We start from the raw sequence: 22,216 nt of genomic DNA, 5'->3' as shown, positions 1-22,216 counted from the left end.
CTTGGTGCCATCTGCCATGAGGTCTTCACCAGAGCCAAGGTAATGCTGATATCATTCTTCTGAATCTCCATAACTGTGAGCTAAATAAACCTATTTTCTTTATAAAGTACCCAATCTCAGGTATTTCATTATAGTAAAGTAGAATGGACTAATGCATGGAGTTTGTGCTGAAAAAAAGTTTAAATTTCTGTTTCCTTTTATTGGCCTGCTTTCAGAATAATTTGGTAGTTCTCAATCCTCAAAAGACACATACATGTGCACACAGAAATGTACCAATTACACATACACACATATAAAAACACACATACTCATATATGTATCTTAGTGAACTAATTGCATTTAATATATTTGGTGTATTTAAATTTAAATTCATTTACAGCTTCCTTGATTTCTAGTGTGACAAAATTCTCCAGACTTATTTTACTTTTCTACCTCAGACCTGGAATTATCCATTTATCTAAGGAGCTCTTGTTCTTTATAGTCAGAAATAGTCTCAAGAGATTAAAATCCAGGCTGTAAGGGTGGATTTTTCTTTTTTTCTCCTGGGTTGGTTATTGTTTCTAGAGGTTTAAAGTGGACGGTGATAGGAAGGAAAATTTTTCTTAAGGAGCACGCATGATATTTTCAGTTCAACTATAAGTTTACAAAGTGAATCTTTTTTGATTTTATTTTAGGATATCAATTTCAATTTTAATTCTAACAATACAATAACTGAAAACAGTTTGAGTTTCATTTTCTGGGCTTTGCTTTTATTTATTTATTATTGCCTTTAGTACATTTATCCCACTGGCTACATAGTCAAATTACCAAAATTTAAAGTAATTTGAGATAATTAATCTCTAGTGATGAAGACATCATGCTGATATTCAATTAGCATTTCCTGGTACCTTTTGCCTTTTATTTCCTCCATTCATCTTCAGTTTGTTTCATAATTATGTAATACTGGCCTAGTTTCAAAGTCAAAACTATAATATGAGGCACATTCAGAGAAATTTAGTTTTCATCCTTGTTTCTTTTTTTACATGTGAGCATTTGATAAGTTTTTAAATTACCCTGTGTATTAGTTTTCTAGGACTGCCATGTGAAATACCACAGCCTGGGTGGCTTAAACAACAGCAATTTGTTTTCTTACAGTCCAGGAGACTGAAGTTCAAGATCAAGGTTCATAGGGCTGGTTTCTCCTGAGGTCTGCACCCTTGGCTCACACATGGTCATCTCCTTGGGTCCTCATGTGACCTTCCCTCTGTGTATGCCTGTGTCCTGATCTCCTCTTTTTATAAGAAACCAGTTATATTGGATCAGAATCCACCCTAATGTCCTCATTTTAATTTAATCGCTTATTTAAAGACCTCACTCCAACATAGTCACATTTGAGGTACTGGGGGTTAGGACTTCAGTATATATGTTCTGGGGGGCATAATTCATCCCAGAACACACTTCTCCTTAAAATAACCAAGTTCAACATATACTCATTCGTATTTCCTTTCACATAAATGGTGTTAAAATATCTGCAGTTAGTTCTCTCTACTTTACCTTAACAAAATATCATGGAGATTACTCCATGGCACTCCATAGAGGCGTTCCTCATTGAAAGATAATATTTTGCCTGTCAATTAAGCTCAGAATTTTCTGACACTGGATGTATTGATTTGTTTCAACTTTATGACTTCAAAACTGGTAGGAGAGATTTGGGAGCCATAAAAATGCACAACCATGTGTGGCTAGAATGGCCTTGAGGTCCTCATGTATGTTGTTCTCTGACTCCTGACCTTTCTTGTTTTACAACCTATTTTACAACAGAAGATAGAAGCTTCATCTAATTTGCTAATGTACCATAGAGACTGAGCATCAGCCAGGTTGAATTTCTATACTTTGCAAATGGAACTATTATTTCTACCCAAGTACTTGTTTCCAACATACCAATTACAGTGATAAATTGTGACTTCTATTTAAAAAAGTGGGATTTTTTAAACTTGATCAAGGAAGAGTTGCCCAATTTTTCACCAGCTGAAAGGAGGCCAACCTGACTTATTTTAATCCATATGTTACTTTCAAGGTTATGCCTTGTTATGCATATTAGGTGTCCCCAAAAATGCTCATATGTGAGGCAATGCAAGAAGGTTTAGAGGAGAAATAATTGGGTTATGAGAACCTTAACCTAATCAGTGATTTGCTCCCCTGATGGGATTAACTGGATGGTGACTGAAGGCAGGTAGGGTGTGGCTGGAGGAGGTGAGCTTTGGGTGTATGCCTTTGGGGTATATATTTTGTATCTGGCAATTGGAGTCTCTCTCTCTGCTTACTGATCATCATGTGAACCACTTCCCTCTGCCACATTCTTCTGCCACCAAGTTCTGCTTCACCTTGAGCCCCAAGGAATGGAGCTATCTGTCTAAGGACTGAGACCTCTGAAACCATGAGCCCCCCCAAATAAATCTTTCCTCCTCTAAAATTTTTCTGGTTGGGTCTTTTAGTCACAGCAGTTAAAAATTTGCTTAGAGTGTGCCCCTATCTGAAATTGGGGTCAGGCGGTACTGCCAGGAAAGATAGCAACCTTCGGTCTCCTTAAATAAGATAAAAATGGCTTTTCCTATCATGCTTAGACAAGGGTATTTCTGTAATGCTTAAGTTTATGAAAAAGCTAAAGATTTGTTTAAGTATATTCAGATCTTCATATGCAGGTTCTGCATCTGTAGATTCAACCAACTGCAGATCAAAATATTGGAGAAAAAAATTACATCTGTACTGAACACATACAGTTTTTTTGGTGTCCTAAATAATAGCAGCTACTTACGTAGAATTGAAATTGTATTAGGCATTGTAAGTCATCTAGAGATGGCTTAGAGTTTATGGGAGGATGTGAGTAGGTTATATACAAATACTGCACCATTTTATATATGGAACTTGAGTATTCTGTGATTTTTTACATATTTGGTATATTTAAGTCCATTCATTGCTTTCCAGATTTCTGGTCTAACAAGGTATTCCAGGTTCATTCTAATTTCTTGCCTCAGATCTGAAATTATCTATTTATCCAAGGAACCCTTGTGCTTAATAATCAGAAATAGTCATGAGGATAAAATCCAGGCTCTAGGGGGTGTTCATTACTCCTAGGTTGATTATTGTTTCTAGGGCTTTACCGTGTGGACAGTGCTAGGAAGGAAATTTTTTCTTAAAGAAAGTACCTGATATTTCCAATTCAATTTTTGTTCCATGGAGTTTTTGGAACCAATTCCCCATGGATACTGAGGGACCACTGTATTTCCTCTCAAGCTAGTTTATGGGGCTGACTTACATTGGCTATAAACATAGGATTTTCCAAGCAATTTTTAGTGTCTGTCCGACCTCTCACACTGGTACATATGAAGTTATTTGTTTTTATGAAGAACTTTCTCCTATGCCCTTCCATTTATCTTCTCAAGATTTTTCTGATATTATCAGACTGATTTTGTAAGACTTAGAAACTGGGGTGCAGAAGGTTCAAAGACTTGGAGAAACTCATTTTGACAGGGGTCAGCCTTCAGACTCCTGTGTTCCCTACCTATGCCCTGCACCTTGAGACGTGTTGGGGAAGGTCTCTTCCATCTCCTTCTCACCATACCTGTGAGAAACCCATGGGTTTGTTTTCCCAGTAGCTTTCAATGTGGCCTTCTTATGTCTTACTATGAACTCTATTTCACTGCATTGCCTTGGAAAATCTGCAACATTCTAGCATATTGGTTGATCTAGTGTGCTTAATAAATCATGTGTGTAGGTGTCCTCCTGAAAGCGGTTCTGAACTATGCAGGCTGTCTGTCTGGTTCTTCATACTAATCTGCAGATAACCCTTGTCCTTCTGGAATGCTCCCAAGATCTTTTGTATATTTTGTAAAGTACAATATTAGTTTCTCAATCTCTATGGTGTTTATTTTTGGAGTACTGTGGAATTAGTATTCTTTCCTCTACCACACACCAGGTACAACTCAGAGGGCAATCTTCTCTCTTAAGTTAAAATATTTGTTTAGTGTGGGATTTTTGTTCTCAACTTTCTGGAAACTATGTTTCATAGGTACTTCAGTCATCCAAATTCAGGTGTGGTGACAACCTCTTCGCATTGATGTGGCCAGACCTTGGCTTATTGCCAAACAAGACCTGCTCTTCTGCGCTTCTTTGTCTTACTCTCCTGAGAGAAGTGAAGCTAAATGTTATTTTCACAGTTCCTGAAGAGGTATGGCAGCCGTACATCCTATTTTTAGGGAATACGTGTATTTTAAATGTTCTAATTTTCTACACAAACCAATAAGATGCTTTGTACATTCCAACATTTTGTTCACTTCTTCCAGGATCCTGAAAGCAGAATGCCACAGAGACATCTTTCATAAGCTCTCATGTTCTACCTGTTGATTTTAAAACTGGTCACTGAATCTTACTATAGGAAATGACTTGTCTTTATCTGAGTTCCACTGATGAGAATCCAAAAGATGGGCTTTATGAAGGTTGTTTATTTGTGGAATGTTACCAGGGATCAGGAGTTGGAACACAGAGAGAGGGATACAGGGAAGGAAGCTTCCTAGAGATTTTGTCATACAGAGGGGACTGTAGCCCAGAGATGTCCTAAGAAGCCCTGAGAAATGTATTTGGGAACTGCCTGCTTTTTCACAGAAGGGTGGAACATTTGTCCTTGACTGTCTCTCATCGGTCAAGCATGGCCATGTGGGTGTTAAGTGCCTTGTGTTAGTCATCTTTTCCTGGCTGTGACCAAAATACCCACCAAGATCGACTTAGGAACAATTTATTTGGAGCTCATATTTTCAGAGGTTCAATTCATGGTTGCCCAACTCTGTTGCTTTGGACCCACAGTGAGGCAGCACATCATGGCAGAAAGTGGTGATGCAGAAAAGCTGCTCCCCTCATGGGTGGCCAAGCATCAGAGAGAGAGGAAGAGGAGCAGGGAAAAAATATATAATCCCTAAAGCACATCCCCAGTGACCCACCTCCTGGAGCCATGCCCTACCTGCCTACAGTTACCACCCAGTTAGTCCATTCAAACTGGTTCCATCTAGTAGGTTACAACTCTCATAAGTGAATTGTTTCACTTCTGAATGTTCCTGCATTAACACAGGATATTTTGGGAGGCACTTCATGTCTAAACCTGGACTTTCAGATCACTGCTGTGTGAGTGCCCACAGGTCCTGGGAGACATGGAAGAGACTTGGGGCAAGATGCTGTCTGGCCACATCTGCACAAAGCTAGTCATAGTAGGGGCTGGAATGAGAGATGAGCTAAGGCTAGAATAGGTGGGCTAATGATAGGATGGAGAGAGCTAAGGGAGTTTCAGTGGTGCCCATAGAAGGGGTCAGTTATTTATTGGGAGAAGGAGATACTAATGTCAGCATATGTAAGCTTCATTACTGTTTCTTAAGTTTTTAGCAGATTTTAGTTCATACTGATGCTGAGTAAATAGATCATTTGCATATGTAGTGCTGCCTCCAAGCGTCTCATTTAAATAGGCACATTTCCAATGTGGATCTGGCTCTGACACTGGGAAGAAGCATAGATGTCCCTGATGAGCAGACAGGTAAACAGTAACAGTTCTGAGGGGCTAGGACCAAGGTCAGTTCTAGTGAATTTTGGGCCCTTTTCAATATTCTCCTTATGATTTTAAAGATCATGTAAGGATTACCAAAATTGTATGGTGGGATTTGGACATTTTAAACTGTTTTCAGTTGATTGTGCCCAAGCACTTAATGATCAAACCTGTGACAGAGTGGTCATGAAGGGCATTCTTACCAACATAGAAGTCCATTTTCACTTTGCCTTGGAAAACCAGCTGTTCTTCTCTAAACCAAGAGGATATGAGTGGAGTACTGAGAGCTATATCCTGTTTTCTCTAACATCCAACTAAGGGGCTGAATTGGCACAGGCAGAAAACAAACACAAAACTCACTGAGAGAAGTCACCTTTTACTGAGCAGTTGCTAGGTACAATTTAGCATGTTAAATTCTTCACATATTTTAACACAGTCAATCCTCATCAATAATCCTGTAAGGACAATATTACCCCTCAGTTTACAAATAAGGAAAGAAAGCTCAAAGAGTTTGTTCAGGGTGGCTCAGTAAGTGAAACAAGAAGGCGTTTGGAGGTAGGTGTGCTTGGTGCCAAGTGGGGGCTCTGTCTCTTTCCAGCAAGGTAATCTTGTCAAGCTACTTACTCTCTTGGCAGCTACTTCCTCACTGGGGAAATAAAAATTATAGTGAGGATTAAATTAAATGTGATAATATTCTTGAAACATTCATTTTAGGACCATTGCTCAATAAATGATGAAGATTTTAGAAGATAAGAGAGTAATTGGTGGGAGTCATATATTTTCAGGTGCTGAAATCTTTGGCAGGTCTTTATAGTCTTTCCCACAGGGAAGTTCAGTGACATAGTGAGGGTCACATCCCCACAGCAGAGTCCTCATGCAAGATTAGTCCACTTCTATGATGTTTCTACCTTGAGTCTGAAGATGCTCAGGGTGGAAGATGTTTCATACCAGCAAAAGGTGTGTGTATGTGCGAGAACAATGAATGGAAGGATGGAGTAGGGACATCTCTGGTTGCTACCTTTCCAGCAAGGACCTTCACACCTGAGGTAAATCCTGGTGCGAACCCTGACCAGCAGGGCCCTTCACATCTGAGTTTATTCTTCCAGCACGGGACTCATTCTTCTATCTTGCATCACTCTTGCTTCAAATGTTTTTAGACTCAAAAGTTGACCATAGAGATGAGCTTCTTCACCAGGCATATGAGACCCTCAGAAACTCTGAGTCTGTCCCCACAGTAGGCCATTCTGCAAAGTACCTGTCTTAATCCTTTTGGTGAAATCTGGTCTCATGTTCTTGGCTCCTGAAGAAGAACCCCTGTCTAGAATGTGTGAAGACAGGTAATTTGTGATCATCCCATACCTTTTCCCAGGATGTTAACCATACACCAAATTGAGTTTCTGAGAAGCAGTGACTTCAGCAGAATCTCTTAAACAATGTCCAGGTCTTCACCTTTAGATTTAGCTACCTAGGAAGGAAAGATATTCTGGAAATAGGCACTTGAATTCCTACAGGGTGGACACGTTCTCTCAGCTGACAAGGGATAATTATTGCCCTCTGGGGCATCATGACCAAGTTGGGAAGAGCAAATCTAAATGAAATGGCTTGAGAATGTGCAGAACCATCTCAGAAACAAGGAGAAAGTGATATGGTAGAGATCAGGGGCTGTGGATCTACCAGGAAAGGACACAATGAAGTGTTCAGAATCCCTTGGCAAAGGCATCTTGGTTAGGTGAGTTTTGGAAAGTTTTGGAGTTTCCCTTCTAAGCAAGTAGACTGAGCGATGACTCCATGCCACACCCAACGCTATAGTGCTTTAGGATTGCAAAACTCAGTCTCAAGAAGGAAATCATAGACCTGATTTTAGAAAGGAAGAGGCAGGCTGGTGCATTTCTCCACCACATGCAAATTGCAGCCCTGGTTGCCTTGTTGTTTGTTTAGCACTTACCATGGGTTGGCACTGAGTCAGGCAGTTAATGTGCATCATCTTATTTATTCCCGACAACAACCCATACAGGCATGGATGCCAGAGCCAAGGGAGGGTAGTCAACCTGCTGAAAATTGAGAGTGGAGGGGGATCTTGGGCCAGGGTCACTGGACCACAAAGTCCCTGCTCTTTACACTGAAGTCTTTCCCAGCCCAGTAAAAAAAAAAAGTTAGTGAAAGTCTGCTGGATGCCAGACACCATGTGGGGCCCTTGGTGACTGTTTTCCCACTCTGTCATTCAAGAACCTATAGAATAATCCTATTACTGTCCAGGCTCTCAGTGGGTTAAAAGGCATTCAGTCAGTACAAAGTTGAAAGTAAATATGGTTCCTTCTTGGTGTAAAATGTTCCTCTTTGTAAGCTGCATGGTTAGCTATGGAAATTGGATTTATTTTTAATTTTTATTTTTGGTACTGAGAATTGAACCTGGGGGCACTTAACCACTAAGCCACATCCCCAGCCCTTTTAATTTTTTGGGGGGGGTACACAGGGCTTAACCATACTGTTCTCTTTATTTTTGTGTATTTGTGAGAATTTCCATAATAAAATATTTTAAAAATTGAGTTTTGTTTTGATAGTGTTATACTATAAAACATCAAAAAATTTCCTTCTTTAATGAAGATTTCCAGACAGAAAAATAGAATTTTCTGATGGACCATTAATTAGCACATTAACTTAAATCTTCTAACAGTTACTTAGAAACTGACAACAAAAAATAAATTATAAAAGATTGTGCAAATTAATGTATGTTACTATATCAATAAAATACCACCAAAAGTTGGAATTTTAAGCCCAAAGCAGAAAGGTTTGATAAATCTAACATTAATTCTAGGTAAGGGTGTAGGCTCTTGAGTCAGTAAGATCTAGGTATATATCCTAGCTTTGCTCCATTCTATTAGTTCTCAATGTTTTTTGGCAGATCATTTAACTTTGGTGAACCTCAAGCTCCATGTCTATAAAGTGAGGATAGTAAGAGTTCTTGATTAGTGAAGCACTAACCACAGGGCCTGGCATGTGGTGAAGTGCTCAGTAAAGGAGTCCAGTAAATCTACTACCTCATTTCAGTCTTAAATGCACATTTTCCCATAATCTAACATCTCTGAAATTGAGATGTATCCTCTAATTGATGGCATTAATTCAAGGAATTTTCCTTCCTTAGTGGCATATAATAAAATAATGGAGCATTACTACAAATTGATAGCATCTAACATTCAATATAACATGGCATATCAATCGCGATAAAGCTATATTCCCAATCTCTATTTTAAGATTATTCTGAATAATGAATTTGAATTAAAATAATTTCAAAAACTGAGCAAAATATTTCCAATACATCATGAACAGAACAGTTTTGAGACAATTAATTTTGTAAAAAATGGTTTATCAATTCCAATTTTGTATAAAACATATGGGAGAAACCTAGCCAATCAACTCACAACTGTCACCACATGAAAAGGTACTTTATCAAACTTCCAGTCTAAGAACACACAAATGTTTATTCTTTTAGTATGTCTACAGTAATTGTCTATGCCTTTCCATTTAACTGTTTTTAAAAATTCCACATATCCCCATTGTTATCTTCTGTCTAGTTACAGTACAATGACGGGGAGGAAGAGGGTTAGTTAAAACAACCCTCTAAGCAGTTTTCTGCTGTCCCTTCTTTCCAATCAGAGATTTATGGATATGAGGGATCACACCACCCCCAGCCTTGATAAGAGAGTCCAACTCTTCATCACCACGAATTGCAAGCTGCAAGTGACGTGGAGTGATACGCTTTACTTTAAGATCCTTGGAAGCATTACCTGCCGGCTGCAGCAACTCAGCAGTGAGGTACTCCAGAACCGCAGCACCATAGACCACAGCATTGGCACCCACCCGTGCGTGGCTTGTGGTGCGAGTCTTCAAGTGTCTGTGGATGCGGCCCACAGGAAACTGTAGTCCAGTTCTTTGTGAGCGAGACACTGCCTTGGCCTTGGGCTTCCCACTATCCTTGCCAGCTTTGCCTACAGTCATGATCTCGGCCTCCTCTGCCTCCGCTGGGGCGCGCGACCACCCGCGGCCGCCCTGCACTGCCGCAGCCGCTCTTGCAGCTCGGACCGCCGCCGCCGCCACCCTTTTAATTTTAAGACAGGGCCTCCCCAAGTTGCTTAGGGCCTTGCTAAGTTGCTGAGGCTGGCTTTGACTTTCTGATCCTCCTGCCTTAGCCTCCAGAGTTGCTGGAATTATAGGCTTGCACCAGCAGGAGTTGGAGTCTTGCCTGAGTGTCTGAAGGGCTTGATACGGATATAGTGTTCGGTGTGAGGCATCAAATGAAAATAGAGTGAGTGTATGTGTATGTGTGTGTATATATATATATACACACATGTATATATATACATGTATATATATATACATGTGTGTGTACATGTGTATATGTATATTTGTGCACATATGTAACACCTTTGCACATGGATGCAAGTTCCTATGTGTGTATGCATGCACAATGCATATATGCCTGCATGTGTATTTGTGTGCACTTGTATACAAACACGTGTATCATTGGAAAGAATGGTAGGAGAATTAGAAGAAAGTCAAGTGAGTGCTTGAAAATGTGGATGAGGATATTGTTGAGCCCTGCCACCTGACATCTGGTTATTTTTCTGTCATTGATCAGTTGTTTATCTCAGAGCAAATCACTAAACCTATCTGGACATAGTTTCATCAACTGTTATATAAAAGGGATTGTACTGGATTATCTCAAACATCCCTTTCGGCTTGAAAAGTCCATGATTTCAATGCACATGCTGTAGTGATACCTCCCTGAAAGCAGTTTACAATGGCTGCAAGCTGGACATACTGATGTATTCTCTCATAGATGAACTTCCCTTCCTTACTCAGGCCCTTGAATAATGTAGGGTAAATGTGTACTGTGTAAGCTATTCTTGTTGTTTTATTCTAATCCTTCATTTGTTTTGGCTGCATTTCTATACTTCCTCTTTTAGAGCTCTTGCGATGTGGCCCTCAGGGACTGGTTGTATGGATAACTTTTACAAGTAAACCAAGCTGTCCCAGTGATCTCTGGGGAAGGCTGAAGGTCCTGAAAAGCTGCACCTTCCTGCTAAAGCCAAAGTGATTACCTTGGGGAGGTCCAGGATTCCTCAATGACTTTTCAATTAAGGCTTCCATCTTCTTGAATAGCCAGGAAAGAAAGATGTCTGTCTATCTATCTATCTATCTATCTATCTATCTATCTATCCATCTATCTATTTATATCTTGGTACTAGGGATCAATTGAGGGTTGCTCAACTACTGCACTACATCCCAGCCTGTTTTATTTTTTATTTTGAGATTTTAAGACAGGGCCTTGCTGAGTTGCTGAGACTGGCTTTGAACTTGCAATCCTCTTGCCTCAGCCTCCTGAGCTGCTGGGTTATAGGCATGCATCACATGCCCAGCTCTAGAAGTATTTTTAAGTTGAATATTTTGGGTCAGCAAAACAATGTAAGTAATTTTGTCTTTCTTCCATTAAAGAGGACTTTGGGGGCTCTCAAGTGGCCCCCACTCAAAGTTCCCCAGACTGGCAGTGGGAGGCTGTTTGGTGCCAGTCAGGTTTTGCTGGCATCCTAGTTTCAGACCCACTGTGTGGAAATGCATTCTTCAGCCTCTTTTGGTCTCATATCAGGAAATGGAAACAACAGGAGCTGTGTTGCTTTGAAGGATCTGAGGAAAGATCAAGGAGAAAATGCATGAGGAAGCACTTTGTCAAGTGTTAAGGGCTTGATGGGGTGATTGAAAGGGGCCTCTTAGGCAGTACAGCTGGGTTTGAACTGCACTTTGGTTATTGTCCAGTTATGTGCCTTTGGGAACTGCTCAATCCTCCAATTCTCAGTTTCTTCCTTTGTTAAGTAGGTGACAACACGGATTTCATTAAGTTGCTGTGAGGATAAGATGTGTGTCTACAGGGCTCTGCAAAGGGTAGGGCTCAAGATGGGGTAAGTCCAAGTCTGAAAAGCTTTGCAAAGGAACAGTGTGACTGTAATCAGCACAGGCCGAGGCCAAGGGAGGGGCATGGTGGAGGGATGCCTGGGAACTGATAAGTAGGTATCAGCAAAGGCGGGGTTGTTTTCATCTTAAAGAGGATGTTCTTTTTCATCTATCACTTGCAAGGAGTTCTGGTTTTGGGGGGAATTTACTTGGAATGAATCCTAGTATTAAATTTAAATTTAACTCTGCTATCCTATACCATCAAAGTCAAAAACAGAGCTTCTGGGACCATGAAGAGCACAGAAGTAGCTACTGAGGCAAACAACATGGATGCCCTTAAAGGCTTGAGGTGCTCTATGGAGATAGGATGGAAGAAGGCTGGATTAGATAGTGTCCTGTTGTCTTGTTTGGCTCTGGCAGGGTCTTTTGGGGCAATCTTAGACACACATAAACTAAAGTTCTAGTTTAGTAGTGAGGCAGCTAAATCAAAACAATTCTGTACTTTTCTCCAATAAAAGTTCCTGAGGACTTTGGTGTGCATGATCTCCAGAACCCTGGTGTGGCCTGAGGACCATCTTCTAAGCCCTCAGGGTGATACAAAGCACTAGCACTTGATAAACATTTTCTTATTTAATGTCCAAGCCATTTTGTGACATCATTGTTACCACCCCTATTTTGCAAACGAGGAAACTAAAGCTGAAAGATTGAAAAACAGCTTGTATATGGCCACACAGTAGGATTGGTGCCTGGTGGGACCCAAACGGGGGCCCCTGACCTCATGTCCCCTTCTTGGTTGGTTCATACCTGCTTTCTAAAAAGTGGCCCAGGTCAAAGATTAGTCTTTGCTTTGATATAGTGTGATTTAATTTGGGAGTGAAGAGACTTTTGAGTCTTATAAACTGTACTGTTTGATAAAGCTTCAGTTTACTGGAGATGGTGGCAGAAGTAGGGAGGAGTGTCAGACAAAGTCCTGCAAGAAGGGAAAAACTCAGAAAGAAACTGCCTTTCCTTTTGTAAACTTATTGCTGGGGAAATCACTGCTGTGGGACTCAAGCTGCCTCTTTCCTTTTATTTCTTCACTTTCTCCCATTGCTATATGTTCTATTATATAAACCTCTTTGTGTCTGTGGTTGGGTTAGAGCAAAATCTAGCACCATTGACTTGACTAACCTTCTTGTTCACATCTGTACTTCTGGAGACTATGTCAGGGTTGAGGGCATAAGAGTCATTATGCACATCATTACACTAATCATAAATAGAAAGTGAAAGCAAATTGGGTATAAATAAATTCCATAGAGAAAAAAAGTTGGTTGTAAAAATGGCAAAATGAATACCTTTAATATGCAAAGAGTTATTGCTAATTAATAAGAAAAAGATGAACATTCCAATTGAAAAAATTTGGGCAAAGGACATAGACACCTAAAACTCATGTGAAAAATACAGGAAAGAAACATAGAATTAGCATACTTATGTATGGAAATAATTGGAAGTATAATGTTCTATAATACAACATGGGCTTTGGAGGCAAAACTATCTGGACTGATTTCTGGGTTCCCTAGACACTAGCTCAAAAACCTTCAGCAATTAACCTAAACCTTTGTTTTTATATGTAAATCAGGAATACCTACTTTATTGCCTTGAGGAGTTTTCATGCAGATTTAAGTGTGCTCAGGACCTGGCACATAGAAAGTTTCCCACACAGATTAGTAAATGTGCATTGATAACCATTATTATAAGAATTTGACATCTCACTGAAGTCAAAGAAATGTAATGAAAAACAACAGGGAAATATTTGTTACCTAAGGTGAATGAACAGACAAAACCCACTGTTGGTTAGATGTAGAGAAACAGGCTCTCTTGTACAATGGTGGGATGATAGGAATTGGCATCCCATTTCTGTAGGGCAATTTGGCAAAATGCATTAACATAAAAAATGCAGCCAGTTTTTGATTCGGTCATTCTCCTCTTAGAAATTTATTCCAAGAAGATAACTGAACGAATGCACATTGATAAACACATATGAGCATTTATCCTTGTATTATTTGTGGAAGCAAAAGTTCAGAAGCAATTTAACTGTCCTTCATTCAGCTATTAATAACAATGTTCTAGACCTTTCACTATCATGGATAAAGTTCGATGGCCTTCAGAAAATGAACCTCTCTAAACCTTTGTTTTTATCTGTAAAATCGGGACACTAAACAAAAGTTTTATTGAATATTGATGGATAACCAAAGTGGGTTCTGAGACATATACTATGTCTTCATTTCTGTGCATTCATGGTTAGATCAGCAAAATGAATATGTTTGGAAAGATGTGCTTTAAAATGCTGGCATTGTTTTCTTCTTGGGAACTAATTTTATCATTTGATTTTCATGTGAGTGTCTATTATCTTTTTAATCAGAAGAAAAATGAAAAGGAACGATTTCTTTTTTTTTTTTTTTTTTTGGTCCTTTAACAGCATGCCCTACACAGAGATTGACATGTTGATTTTGCTCATGTAAACTTGACTCAAGGATGTGTTCCAAGAACCCATCATCATAGCTTTCTTCCTTTTCTTTTTTCCTTGTTTGCTACTCAGAAGTGTTTCTTCATTCTTGAGTCTATGACTCATGCAAGAAGACATCAGAACCAATGTTTTGCAATACCTTTCCATGAAATAAAAAGAACATCAATGTTCGCTCCAGTAAGAGGCGTGTACTTAAAGTCCCCTTGCTTCATCAATAATGATGAGGTTGCATGGATTCTCAAGGCTCGGCAGGGTGGGTGGGGTGAACCAGAAAGAACTGGTCAATCCTAGACATTCAGGTGCTATCAAATACTAGCCTTAGGGCCAATGACTCTTAAAAACAAAACAAACTTGAAACTTCCTTTGCTTGTTTTGCTTAGAATCTAGCAGTAGGAGGATTCTTGTTGTATTACCTGGACAACCTCATCTGGCTGAATGCCTGGGGAACTGGCAGGTTGACACTTGGAATGATCTGAGGGGTCTGTTATACTCTCTGTGCTCTCAGTATCTTCTGAACAACCCCATTATCCATCTCACCCCTTCCTGGTTTGAACTTCCCCCTATGAATAAAGATTTCAAAACAGCTTCCATCCACCTTGTCCTTTGATGCATGCAACATTTAGCAAATATGGCTCCATTTGAATCACATAACAATACTTCAGGTAGGTCGAGCAAGACTGATTATCTTCATTTTACAAATGAGGAAAAAGGATCAACAAGACGATGGGATGTGGCTGGTGTATTAGCTTTTCATCTGTATAACAAAATATCTGAGATAACTAACTTGTTGAGAGAAACCATTTATTTTGGTTCACAGTTTCAGCAGGTCTGGTCTGTGATCAGTTGACCCTGTTGTTTTGGGCTTGTGGAGAGGCAGCACTTAAGGTAGTGAGCATGTAATAGGAGCACACAAAGAGTGCATGGCAGAACAAAACCACTTATTTTATTGCCAGAAAGTGAAAAAGAGGAGGGGACTAGTGTCTCACAATCCCCTTCAAGGGCAAACCTCTCACTAGGCCCTACCTCTTGAACATTCTACCACTTTCCAGTAGCCCCATGAGCTGGGGACCAAGCCTTTATTTCCTACATGAACATTTGGAAACTACAGCAGTTAGGGACACACAGCACATCCAGGATCTGGATTTAGGTCTTTGGTTCCCTCTGTTTTTGGTTTGTTTTCCCTGTGACTTTACAACTGTTCAAAACGTCATCGACAACATGTCTGAACTCCTAGATGGCCTTAGATTGATCTTTCCAAGTTATTTAACTAATGAAGGTGCACCATTTTAAATTTCAGTCACACACACACACACACACACACACACACACACACTCACAGATTGAAACAAAAAATTCTAGAAGTCATTATGCACAGTAACTCAGATATATTTCAATCATTATCTATTCCACTCTGTGGTCTCCTTCAAAAAGAAAGGGAATTTTAAAAAGGAGAAGAAATCTGCTTGTGACACAGTAAATTGATTTCAAGATACCCGGGGAGGGACTGGTGCCCACTGCATGGGGCATCAGCACACTGCATGGAATATTTTGATTCTTTCGTGCACCATCGGAGAGACAGGATATCTGGTCCTATGTGGAGAAAGGAAACTGAGATGTTCTGTAAGTAATCTCCACAGAAAGGAGAGGGTGGGTGGAACAGAGGGTACAGATGGAGATGACCAGATGTAGATAACACATTTCAAGGCTCTGGGCCAAAAGACCCATTTCACTTTATGTTTTCCTGTCTTTCTTTTGTACTGAGGATTCACTACCAATGTGGGAACAAAAGACTGTGTTGGAAAGCCGGGAGTCTGACTTTTACCTCCTCCATGCTTTCTCATAAATCTTACCTAAGTTTTCCTGCCTGTCTCTGGGGAGGACTGCCAGAAAGAATGCGACTTCTCCATCTCACTGCATGGTTACGGGGCATTGCATCTGCAGCAACCCAGTCAAGGATCCACCCTGCGGGCTGTGCTGTGGTCCTAGAGTAAGTCGCCTCAGGGTTCCCTGGAGGTGGAGAAGGTTTCAGCCAGCCCTGGGTAGGATCCCAGAGGGGCTGCCTCCCTGGAGAGATACCACCTGGATCACAGCAGGGGAGGTCTGGAGTAGGGTTCTTAACCTTTTCAGCTCACAGATCACTTTGGAACCTGATGACCTCTTAAAACCTTTTTCTTATTTAAAAAAAAAAAGTACAAATGCATATACATAAGAAAAATGAGTAAAAGATTTCGGTTTTGACAGACACTAAAGTGAATGGCTTCTGTGCAGCTTGGTGTTGACCCAGAGGAGCCTAAAAGCTGAAATCCAAAGAAGTTGGCACTGGACAATGAATTCACTTGGAAAAATCCTTGCCAAACCACTTTTATCTAGTTACCTAATGTATCTCATTATCTGTTTGCTTTTGACTTTACGGAATTGGTTCTCTTCATTTCCTTTCTCTTTCCCAAACACCTTGCAAGTTTTCCATCTTATCTCATGCTGTTTATAATTAATGCTGTCTGACACTTGATTATACAAAGAAAGGACTCAAACTGTGTCAAAGTACCTCTGCTAGTCACCCTGCAGGAAGGGCTGCTGGCTGACTGGGAAGCTCCATTCATGGTCCACGGGCTGGTCTTGCTGCATTCTAGACCCAAGAACTCTCAATTTTTCCTAATCTTTTGTTATACCTACCATGTGTTCTAGATCTGCATTCACATCTGTAAAATGGGGATAATAATATCTTCCCACTAATTTACTGTAAGGAGTAAATAGAATTCTTTATGTGAAGTGTCTAACACAATGTCTAGCTCTAAGTGTTGAATAAACATTACCTGCTAATCATCATCATCATTGGGTTTGTTATCAACTTCATATTGAATCTTTATTCATAAGTATATTATTTGGTCTACATTCAGTGTCAATATATTATCCTTCATTTGAATTTCTAGAGAATATGGCTATTGATGTATTTTTTTACTACCTATGTATATGGTTCAAAGAGTAAATTTAGACTCAGGATCATCCAATATTTACAGAGCAGGCTGTCCTGTCTTGGGCATTCCCCACATGTGTGGTCTCACTTGAGAGAAGCATTATTAATGCCTTTCCTGCTGTGCCAATGTTCAGAAAGTGAGTGACTTGACCAGGATTATTTAGTAATTAATTGGTGGACTTGAAATTTGTCTCTACATCTTTATTTCAGATCTAGTTCCTTTTCTACTAAACCACTGAACTATCTCGACTTCAATTTTTAGAAAAAGTGGAGTTTAATATATTTTGGTATTGGAGATTGAACCCAGGGAAGAAACATTCTCAGCATTTTTTTTTAAAGACAGAGTCTTGCTAAGTTGCTGAGGCTGATCTCAAACTTGTGATCCTCTTGCCTCAGCCTCCTGCAAGCACCACTGTGGCCATCAATAGAAAAAGTACAATTTAATGTAAACTTAACAGTTTAGACAAATCTAAGTGAGTACTCATAGAAAAATCTGGGACGTTTCTACATGCTGTTCACTTACAACCAGACTGTCCGTTGTAAAGAAAAGGTCCTTTGATACACGATGATGGTTTTACAATTATTATTATTATATGTAAATTTACATTCATAACATCTGGTTCTAACTCCCAGTTTAATACCCAGCAAAATTCATATTTTCAATACCAATTATGTGTTTTCTTAAGTAAGGTCACAAGGAAGCCCACCTGGCTATTGACTGAGAGAAGAGTCACTTTGAAATTTCCTTCAGTGTCTTCTGAGACCTTAGGCCATTTTGGAGCACAAAGTATATTCTCATTATCAAGGGTATTTGAAAAATGATCAGTTCTCAGTTTATACAAAGTAGTAGCCACAGGAAACAAGAGCACAGCATGGTCCAGGGGAACCAACTTCAAAACAGGTTGAATCACAGCTCAGAGGGCAAGCTACTGCTCTATATCCACCGAGCACCTTCCCAGATGGTCACCTCTCTTCTGCTCTGCTTTGGGGACAATCAACAGGGAGGAAACAAAACCTGACAAATGTAATCAGTGCATTAAATGAAAGAAGATTCTAGATCACTACCAGGGGCTTATCATTTGGGGTAACGTATTCGAGATGCGAAAATGTCTATTGCTTTGATGGGGAGATAGAAGTCATGTCTGGTAAAGGGTTATAGACTTTCTATGGGACAGAAGATCAATGAAATTTTGGCTAATATTTAATGATGCAGAGTAAGTCATAAATAGGCCATGAGAAATCAGAACACAAATGATCGGTATGGGACAGTTTGCTTATTCAGCAGTATATGAGCTGTTTTCTATTCTGGTCATTATTTCCCCAAAGGCAAAATATGGTACGGAGAAGAACATAAATATAAATGTCCCCTTATGCACAGGCAACCTTTTCTGTTCAGCATGATTCTCTCAGCAGGTGACAACTATTTAATTAGAGAAAATAGGAGAAACAGAAATAGCTCAGCCACATCATTTTTGCCTATATTAGGTAGGAATAAGATTTGTTATTACTACTAGAAAACTCCAATTAACAGTGGGTCAAACACAAAATGTTCAATACGTCCTCACAAAAGGATGGAAGGAGGGTAGTCCAGGCTGGATGTGGTTACTTCACTAAGACCTCAAAGACCTAACTTTCTGCTTTGCCATTCCCAATGCTTCATAATCCATACTGGATGCATAAATTACAGCCATCACATCCACATTCCAGTCAACAGAAAGGGGGAAGGGACAAGACAAGGGGCTCTCTCTTCTTTGTATGGAGCATTTCCCAGAATTCGCAAGTAACACTTTTGCATGAATATCATTGTCCAGAATTTTGTCACATGGTCATAACTAGGCAAGTGGAAGCTGGGAGATGTAGTCTTTATTCGAGTGAGCAGGGGAGCAATCATGAAGACATAGGGGAGAATTGGTATTAGGAAACCAGCTTCAGTTTTTGCCACCTATTCCTGGGGCTGGATTATCCCAGCTAGAAGTGGGGCTTGGAGGGTGCCCAGTGAAGCCCTGAAAGGTAGATATCAGTAACTTGGTCTCTGCTCCACAGAGTCAAAAAACTGGACATCTGCCCTTTGGAGCTTTCTGCTGGCCAAGGGGTGCCCATGGGGGTGATCATGGCAGCACCTGTCACTGTTCTGTTCTGTCACTTGCTCAGCTCTGAGTGCTTGCCATGGAAGGTTCCAGATGTGTCACTGTCCTTCTTGGCTCGCTGCCTTCCCATCCTTTCCTACCACAATCCTTCCTCATGGTACTGCCCCTGAGAATTAAAGGTGTGTTTGTCTTTGATAAATAAAAGCATAAGAGACAACAGGGTGTGGAATGGAATAATGATCTTGAGGTGACTTGGCAGAAATCAGTGACTTCCTGAGGAAACAGGGCAGTGGCTAGGGTGTCAGAGAGGTAGAGAGAGTTCCATGGTTGGGAATTTGAAAATAATTTGTCTTGATCTGAAGTTTAAATTCTCACCAAGCTCAAGATAATTTCCTTGGAGGACATACAGTTTGGAAGTGACTAAATTCCAGCCCTCTCCTGAGACCACACAGCCCACCACCTCCAGGGGCAGGATGTTCTAATGGGAACTTCAAGTCTGGCAGGTCCAGACTCAGCCCATCATCTTCCAAATTAGCTTCTTCTGCCTTTCCTCTCTTAATGAAGGCATCCCCACCCATTCAACTCCCAGAGAACTGGGAGTTATCTTAGACTCACCTCTCCCTCTGTCATTCCCACCCAAACCAATAATCCTTCAATATTCACTTTAAAAAACCCAACTAGGTCTCCACTTGTCCATGGCAATGGTCTTAATTCAGAACTTCATTATTTCCCTTGGAATTATTTTATTTCCTTGGAGTGCTGACCTCCTCAGCCACCTGCCACTTTGCCACCATAGCCATCTTGCTGAATCACAAGCCACTATTTGGCTGCCTGTCCAGGGCTCCCCATCATCTCCAGGAACAAATCTAACTCTTCTGCTGGTTCTCCCTGTTCTGTGACCTCTCCTTTTCCTGCCTCTCTCCAACTCATCCTCTGCTTTGGACAACTCAGATGCTTCCTGAGCACAACAAGCTCTCTCCCTTACTGCTGCTCAGTAGTGGTTCCTGTGCTGGGTGACTCTTCCAAGTCCTTGTTCAAGCCATTCTCCCCTGGGAGACCTCTCTGGGTTCAGCAGAGCTACGTGTGGGTTCCTGTACCATCTCCTATCACTAGACGGAATTCCCCTTGACCAAACCCTAGCTAGGGGCCTCTGAGCCTTTCTCCATTTGACCTCAGTCTTGGTCTGTGAAGATGTGAACAAAAACAACAACAAAATTTCTGTGGTTTCTAAAAGTTCAAGGTCATACTGCTAGGAGGGTCCCCTCCCCCCTACCACCTTATAGTGCCTGTGTGGAAAAACTCAAGACTTCCAAAAGAATCTCCACCCATTCGACTCTCAGAGAACTGGGATTTATCTTAGATTCCAGCCAACACATAAAGATAGGGCCCCTCTTCCCTGGTCTCTGTGGGAGGGTAGAGGCCCTACTTCTGTAGGTGCCAGTCAGCTAATTCAGGTGACTGTCATGTAGACCAGCCTCTGCTTCTGTCATTTTTACACTTCTCTTGCTCTCCGGAGCCTCCACTCTCTCTCTTTACTCCTTCTTTATTCTTTTTCTAAAACTTCCAGTCATCACCAGACCCACCCAAGGTGAATTCAGTCCGCACTGGACAGTTTCCCTATTGTAATAGTATATTAGTGATTAAAATCTGTCCTTATCACTCTCTAGGTAGTGTCTGACTGTATTTACCTTTGACATACTTTGGGCCAACTGTCTCATAGTTATTGTCATTGTTTGCCTATGATATGACTTCTCTGTGGATTCATCCATTTCACTAATTTTGAACAAATTTCCTTCTTTGTGTTAATTGTAAAAGGTATAAATCAGATATCTTGTGTCTTAGTTCAGGCTGCTGTAACAAAGCATGGTAGACTGGGTGGTTTGTGAACAATAGAAATTTTTTTCCAAGTTCTGACATCAGGGTTCCGGCATGGCTCTGGTCTGGTGAGTGCCTGCTTCCTATTTGCAGGCTGCTGTCTTCTTTTATCTTTGTATTGTCAAAGAGGGCAAGAGAGCTCACTGGGGTACCTTTCATGAGGGCACTAATTCCACTCATGAAAGCGCCACACTCATGACTTAACTACTTTCCAAGGATCTCACCTCCTATTACCATAACACCAGGAGGACGTAATTCCATCATGTGGACTCTTAGGGGTCATGGACTTTCATGGCACCCTCCATGGCAAGCTGGTTCTGGTCTGAATTCCACATCTCTCTTCTGCACTAATAAAGGACTTGGGCTCACAATTAATGTTTATTACACTATATCTGTGGACATTCATCTGTCCTCTTTGCCAAACAGTGATCTCTTTAAGGACAAACTGGAGCACCTCCCGACCCCATGTCTCAACAACAGGTTATCAAATGAATAAACGGACACAAGGGGTTACGGTTGATATATTTTAAATTGCTTAGCAAGATACCTGGAGAGCCATTCTCTTTGCATGTTTATAACCTGTAATGCAGTCATTTGGGAACATTCTTAAAGGCACAACCCATTATTTAGTTGCTGGGAGGTCTAAGGGGAGAGGGTTCCTGCAGAAGAACTATATTTAGCACGTCTGTCCCCGTGTTGTTGAGGGGTCATGTTTCCTCATGGTAATGAATATGCTCAGAGCAATAGCTGTCTTATATTGAGAACAACCATGTAATGATTAAAATGAATAACCTTCATGCTTCTGGACACTGTGCTAAACCAGTTCTGTCAAAATCCAGCCAGACAGTTCTGGTGGTTATGTTTAGAGTTAAGCTTAAGGAGTAGAGAATGGGGAAAGGGAAATTTCCCCAAATAAATTGTTGAAGATAAGTTCCAGGTGGGCATAAACTGGGGCCATATTTTGCTTAGAAGGTCTTAAAGCATGCATTTCTCACCTAGTCGTTGTGAGATTCAAGTATTGACAGCAAGAGGAAGCCTAGGTGTGTGAAGGATGTGAGGCTTGGTGGACATGCTGTCCTAATGGGCTGGCTAGGCAGGCTGATTCTGAGCCAGGGCAGTGGGGTTTTCTGTGGGTGATGATCTAATATGATAACTTAAATGGTTCTATAAAGCATATGACAGGGTTCAATGTACAGTCATGAGGAGCAGGAAGCAGATAGATGGTCCTAATTGTAGGGGGAGGGGGACTTGAGGATTGTATT

General features: G+C 40.6%; 1 protein-coding gene across 2 annotated transcripts; it reads right to left on the bottom strand.

Annotated features, from left to right (window-relative positions):
* Nucleotides 1–9,184: 9,184 nt before the first annotated feature.
* On the bottom strand, nt 9,185–9,563 carry LOC124988532 (histone H2A.V-like). Of its 2 annotated transcripts, XM_047558075.1 has the most exons (2): nt 9,476–9,562; nt 9,185–9,367 (listed from the first exon to the last, which is right to left on the bottom strand). In XM_047558075.1, the coding sequence occupies exons 1-2, from the start codon at nt 9,560–9,562 to the stop codon at nt 9,185–9,187; spliced, it is 270 nt and encodes an 89-aa protein (XP_047414031.1). The 2 variants fall into 2 exon arrangements, with proteins under 2 accessions (XP_047414031.1, XP_047414030.1); XM_047558074.1 differs by having other exon boundaries at nt 9,185–9,563.
* Nucleotides 9,564–22,216: the final 12,653 nt, after the last annotated feature.

Source organism: Sciurus carolinensis, chromosome 7, assembly GCF_902686445.1.
Source record: "Sciurus carolinensis chromosome 7, mSciCar1.2, whole genome shotgun sequence".
Taxonomy (NCBI): Eukaryota; Metazoa; Chordata; class Mammalia; order Rodentia; family Sciuridae; genus Sciurus; species Sciurus carolinensis.
Note: the sequence above shows the minus strand (reverse complement) of the source record. Positions and strands in the feature narration are given on the sequence as shown.